This window comes from Protomyctophum parallelum (assembly GCF_964188405.1).
Source record: "Protomyctophum parallelum genome assembly, chromosome: 11".
In the NCBI taxonomy this organism is placed as follows: Eukaryota; Metazoa; Chordata; class Actinopteri; order Myctophiformes; family Myctophidae; genus Protomyctophum; species Protomyctophum parallelum.
Window position 1 is genome coordinate 9241994 of NC_139707.1, and position 6298 is coordinate 9248291.

General features: G+C 46.1%; 1 protein-coding gene across 1 annotated transcript in view; it reads left to right on the forward strand.

Annotated features, from left to right (window-relative positions):
• stxbp5l (syntaxin binding protein 5L) overlaps positions 1-6298 on the forward strand; it is a gene marked incomplete at its 5' end in the record, with an annotated part of 281832 nt that overhangs the window by 239371 nt on the left and 36163 nt on the right. Inside the window, 3 exons of the mRNA XM_083777165.1 lie at positions 1711-1862; positions 4684-4755; positions 6035-6100. Coding sequence (XP_083633291.1) covers positions 1711-1862; positions 4684-4755; positions 6035-6100 — 290 coding nt within the window. The remainder of the gene's footprint in view (positions 1-1710; positions 1863-4683; positions 4756-6034; positions 6101-6298) is intronic.

The following is a 6298-nucleotide window of genomic DNA, read 5'->3' on the forward strand; positions in this document are numbered from 1 at the left end:
AGAAATGTGGACCTCCATGGGAACCTACCACAGGTCACGGACAAAGTCAGAGAGAGAAGGATCCAGAACTTGAGTAAATTGACCCTATGGGAGTCAACCCAGGGCAAAGCCAGGAAGGGAAAGAAGCGTATATACCACCTATATGTAGACGTGCTGCAGCACGGCAGCTTGGCTGACAACACTGCAGAGCTCAAGAACCTGATGTTGGATAGAGGAAATTGTGGAGGGCAGCGATCCAGGAATCCCAAGTTGGTGTTGGCTAGACCTCACTCTCGCCGCAATTAACCTTGATGGACTTCATTGGTTGTAATATTTTGGCATCTGCATTACAGCTAAATGACAACGGCCGCTCTGTGTTAGATCCAGCGTTTCTATGCCAGTGAATCGCAAGCTTTATAACCACTTAAATCCTTCTATACTTGAATGAGATGATACTTGACCTCAGTTGGCTCTGTTCTTGGACTGCTCCCTTTCCCCCCCAGTGTTGTTTTAGGCAGCAAATTTCTATTTTAGTTTAATCATAGTCTTTGGAATGAAACTTCATTTAGTCACCTGTAATGTGTTAGTCTAGTTTTAGACTAGTTTTATGACTAAATGTCATAAGATTTTAGTCGACTAAATCTACAGTTGATTTAGTCGACTAAAATGTATTTTAGACGTTGATGCCATCGTAATGATACACTTGCTGAAAATAGCCGATCTACACAAGCTTGTAGATCGGCTATTTTTTTACACTTGAAATCAAGTGTAAAATGACTTGTCTTTTATTTATACTGGATCTCTTGTCCACTAGTCCCTAACATTTTATCCTAGTTTTATTTGTTGACGAAATTGCCAATATATTTAGTCTTACTTTTAGTCATCAATCATAGCATAGTTTTCATTTAGTTTCCATTTAGTTTTCGCCATTTAAACGTAAATGATAAATAGCCTTGCCGAGCCATGGGGCCCATAGGGCAGGAGCCTATCTCCTGTTTCTGTAGCGTGAGGCAGCTTGATGTACAAGTACACCCCCTGGACATGACGCTAGTATGTCGCAGGGACTTACACCCCAATCCATCCCTTGACGCGAGTGTGAAGCAGGGAGGCACTGGGTCCTATTTTTAGAGTCTTTGGTATGACCCGGCCAGGGTTCAAACCCCGACCTCCCAGTCTCAGGGCGGACACTCTAACCACAAGGCCACTGAGCTCGTAAATGATATGTACTTCTAAATGTTATCAATCAAAGGTCTGTAGCCTATTGTTGCACGTTTGTTGTTGTGTACATCATTCAAGTTCAGAAAGCAGCAGTCGTTTTATAGGGATCACAACAATGCTCCATCTGTTTGTGAAAATCCCTTTCCAACTGCACATCCGCTGTGTCACTGAGTCATTGAGCAGATAATCGAGTTAGATCCGCCACCATTTCAGTCTCTCTGTATCCTGTGTAAATAAATGCAGCCTGTCTTTCCCTGTTTCTGTCCTGCCACCTCGCCTACACATTGGCTCCAGTGCTATTATCGACACGCCATGGAAATGTAAACTAACATACTGTATGAGTCAGTGTGTTATGGACACCATGTACATGTAAATATAAACTGTGTGACTACAACTGTAGTATATCCAAACAGTGAATGTTATATCTTCATGTGTGTGTGTATGCGTGTGTGTGTGTGTGTGTGTGTGTGTGTGTGTGTGTGTGTGTGTGTGTGCCTGCGTGTGTGCGCTCAGTCTAGCGCTGGGGAACTGTAACGGCCTGGCGGTGGTGGATTACCTCCAGAAGACCATCCTGTTGTCCATGTCCACCCTGGACCTATACGGAACCACAGACCCCTACCAGAGACTCACACGCTCCCCACGCAGGAACAGACAGTCCACCTCAGGTATATAGGAACAGACAGTCCACCTCAGGTATAGGGACAGACAGGAACAGACAGTCCACCTCAGGTATAGGGACAGACAGGAACAGACAGTCCACCTCAGGTATAGGAACAGACAGTCCACCTCAGGTATAGGAACAGACAGTCCACCTCAGGTATAGGGACAGACAGGAACAGACAGTCCACCTCAGGTATAGGGACAGACAGGAACAGACAGTCCACCTCAGGTATAGGGACAGACAGGAACAGACAGTCCACCTCAGGTATAGGGACAGACAGGAACAGACAGTCCACCTCAGGTATAGGGACAGACAGGAACAGACAGTCCACCTCAGGTATAGGGACAGACAGGAACAGACAGTCCACCTCAGGTATAGGGACAGACAGTCCACCTCAGGTATAGGAACAGACAGTCCACCTCAGGTATAGGGACAGACAGGAACAGACAGTCCACCTCAGGTATAGGAACCCACACACATATATATACAGTATATATATAAGAAAGCTAGATGGCTCACCCGGCCCGCGCTCTGGCCAATGGAGAGCGACGTTGCTACGTGGCGGCCATCTTACCTCGGGGCAGCATAACCTTGTGTCTATGGGGCATGTGCTTTTAAATAACCATAACTTGCTCAATGTTCAACCGATTTTCAAACGGTTTGGTTTGTCATACACGTCGGAGAAGTCCGCATACTTATATGCTTTTATACAACGTTCATATAAAAAACAAAATTAAGCAGATAAGCATCCTGAATCATAGCCACGTTGACAACGTTTGTAATGAACCAACCCGTTTGTAAATCCGTCAGGATTTGAGCGAGTTATGACCGTTTTTGTTTGAGCTGCCATTGGACATATACTGTACTGTAGTCCCGAAGCAAGATGGCCGCCGGGTGACCTACGTCAGATACTCCGCCTTGAGCCATCTAGCCTTTATATATGTCTATGCACACACACACACACACACACACACACACACACACACACACACACACTCGCACGCACGCACCCACCCACCCACACTCACTCACTCACACACACACACACACACACACACACACAAACACACCATCCATGCCAGTGCTAGGCGGAGCAGCACTTTGACATGGGGTGCATGCAACAGGTTGCATTTTGTCATTTCACTTCACGGTGGCATTACAGTGCATGTTGTCGACGTCTGGTCTCTCTCTCTCTCTCTGTCCTTCTTTCCCTCTGTCTGATATTGCTTGAACACATTATCTGTAGTCAAGACACACCCCCCCCCCACACACACACACACACACACACACACACACACACACACACACAATTATGATTCCGAGAAGTATTTTGGGTACTTCTGATTCCGTGTTGCATGTGTTTTCCTGCCAGACTACAAATCATGACAAAATCATGACTACACCATGACAAAATTTACCATCCGCTCCCGACCGGATCATAAAAAACCCGAAATGGAATGCTGCCCAGGCTACTAAATCAGTCATGTGATCAAGATGTATTTGTCTGATATTTTGGATTCCTTTCCGATTGACCATGGGGAGGGACTGCCCATAACTTCCTGTGCGGTGAGCCTTGGATTTAGGGATAGGGTTAGTAGTTAGTTAGTATAGTTAGTTAGGGTTAGGGTTATTGTAATGCGGCGAGTAGGACCAATAATGCACCGTGGGATTCCAGTGTTGTTTTTGGCAGCAAATTGCTATTTTAGTTTAGTCATAGTCTTTGGAATGAAACTTCATTTAGTTTTAGTCACATTTAGTCACCCGGAATGTGTTGGTGTTAGTCTAGTTTTAGTCGACTAAATATCATACGATTTTAGTCGACTAAATCTACAGTTGATTTAGACTAAAATGTATTTTGTCTCGCGTAGTCTCGTTACTTTCTTTTATAAACTCCCACAAACATAACCGCAAATACCCAACAGGTATTCTTCAGGCCTTCATATAACAGCGAGGTTGAGGAGGAGGATGTGTGGTTAAATGTGCTGTTATTGAACCAGCAGGGAGCTTTGGGCTTCGGGCTGCCTCTTTCTTAAAGTCTCCCAGGGTCACGTCATTCAAATCCCCTTTTCCACCAGCAAGCCAAACCCTCCCAAAAATAGATAATTGCCCTGTCTTTCTCTGCGCCGTCCCGCTGTGTTCAAATCACAGTAATGCGCCCACAGACACAGCATACTTGTTGTTTCCAAATGCATTCCATTCATCTTTCATCTTTTCTTTTGTAATAATCTTGTCATTTCCTTACCCCCCATAGACTTTGAGATATTGTGAAGAATTATATTGTGGGGAGGGGGAAAAAAACCTAAATGTAGTGTACACACTACATTTAGCGTGCCTTGTGGCATGCACGAGTGCACATGAAAGACAATGCTATGTTTTTTTTTTACAGAAAGCAATTATTTCTTGTAGATGGACTACGTTATGTATTGTGATCAGGGAGGGATTGCTGCTTCCTTTATTACATAATAATGCTAGTTTTTCCTGTATACTAACGCAGTTCTTCCTGCAGTAGATCAAAGCAAATGTGTCCAAATCACGTCTGTTTTGGTGCAGTATAGCCTCATGGGTATCTTCTGTTAACTCTCCTATACCCCCTGAGGCTAACTTGGGTTCTGCTGCTTGCTCTCACTTTATTTTACCACTTCTATAAAGCCTGTGTGTTCTTTCTCTCTCTCCCCACTCCCTCCGTTCCCCTTCCTCGATACCTCGACCCCACCCCCACCACCACCACCCCCACTTTCTTGGTGCCTGCTGCCTGCCTGGTGGTGTGGGGGGGGGCATGCTGGCCTGCCTGGTGGTGTGGGGGGGCATGCTGGCCTGCCTGACAGAATTGTGCATGCGCGGCGGCCTGAGTAGCTTTTATTCCGATTCAAAGAAAAGGAGCCGTCCCTCCTACCAGAGTAAGTCGGGGCCTTTCTCGAAAGGCTGGGGGGGGGGGGGGGTTGGGGGGGGGCATTGCCGGGGGGGGGGGCAGAGGGCCAGGGTTGGGTTGGGTGGGGGGGGGGGGGGGGGGGTCTTCTGGGGGGGAGACACACTGGAGAGATGATTGGAATGAAAGGGGCTGTTTGCTTTGACCGAAGGACCAGTCAAACACAGCGGGAACCTGAGGTCGTTTAATTCCATCATTTTACTCATCATCTTTCTCACAGCAACAACTGTGCAGCAACTGCTCTCCTATTCCAGTCATGTCCAGCAGTAAGTCTCTTTTGTTAAAAAAGAAAAGAAAATGAAACACTGCCTTTGAGTTACTGTAGTCACTTCTCAAGGGCATTAAAGTTTCACATTTGATGTAATTTCCAAGCGACGCACAGAAGGACGGTCGAATAGAGCTACGTTCATACACCAGGTGCGCTGATATTCAATGCAGAGTACAAAATGAATGATGATTGAATGCTTCGGTTTCTCTGTTGTGAAGCCAGTTTAAATGAGGTCAAAACGTCAGAAATAATGATAAATGTAAGTCTTTTAAAAGAGCCTTATTCCAGGGTGAAGGTAGCTGATCTGCAAGATGTTGTGTGCTTGTAGAATGCCTCTAGTACAGAGCCCTGTGGGACTCCAGTCAATGAAGCATTAGGGTTCATTAATGAACGTGGCTTTATCGCCCTATACGCCGATATAAACGGAAGATCTGCAAGATCAGGTTGGTCTTTTATATCACCGTAACTGTACATTGTCAAAGGCTTGCACTGCATCGCTTCATGACAACAGTGTCAAGGGGATGATGAACCAACCACACCATCTGTTGGAGTGAAAGGTTGCCGTGCGGGCCTGGTCACCTTTGGAGATCCTTGCGTTCAGCCACTCTGCTCCTTCAGAACAGTAAGGAAGAAAGTATTGCGTATATTTCCAATAACAGCCCTTACTCAAATAGCCTATTGTCTATCTATTGTTTTTCCAAAGTATTGTTCCCCAAATGAATGTGAGAGCGAACAGGGAAATCAAACTGGAAATGTTTCAATCATATTTGGCTCAAAGCTCAATGTACAAAGAAAAAAATAATCAAAGCAGAGACTGTCGAGAGACCGACAACGTTTTCCAAGCTGTGTCTTCAGGACGTGAGTGGCTGAGCGCAACAAACAGATGTGGCCATAAAGTGACAATGGGGAATGTGACATGAAGTGACACGCTGTGTCTGTTCCACCGTTCCTTCCTGTCCCCCCTCCCTCCCGGCGGTGGCAGGCCTTACGGAACTCTCCGACAACCAGCAGTCCATGGACATGGAAAGAAGCAGGTCACCCACCTCAGGTAACGACACACACACACGCACTGACATGTGCACTAACGTGCGTGTGCGTGCGCACACGTCTCTCTCTCACACACACACACACACACACACACTCCCCGAATCCACCGTATACTTCTATTTCTTCCTATTATTCCACTGGCTTCCTCGTTGCGCATCAGTTGATATAGCGTCTGCTCATGGGTCTGGACACTTCAGGC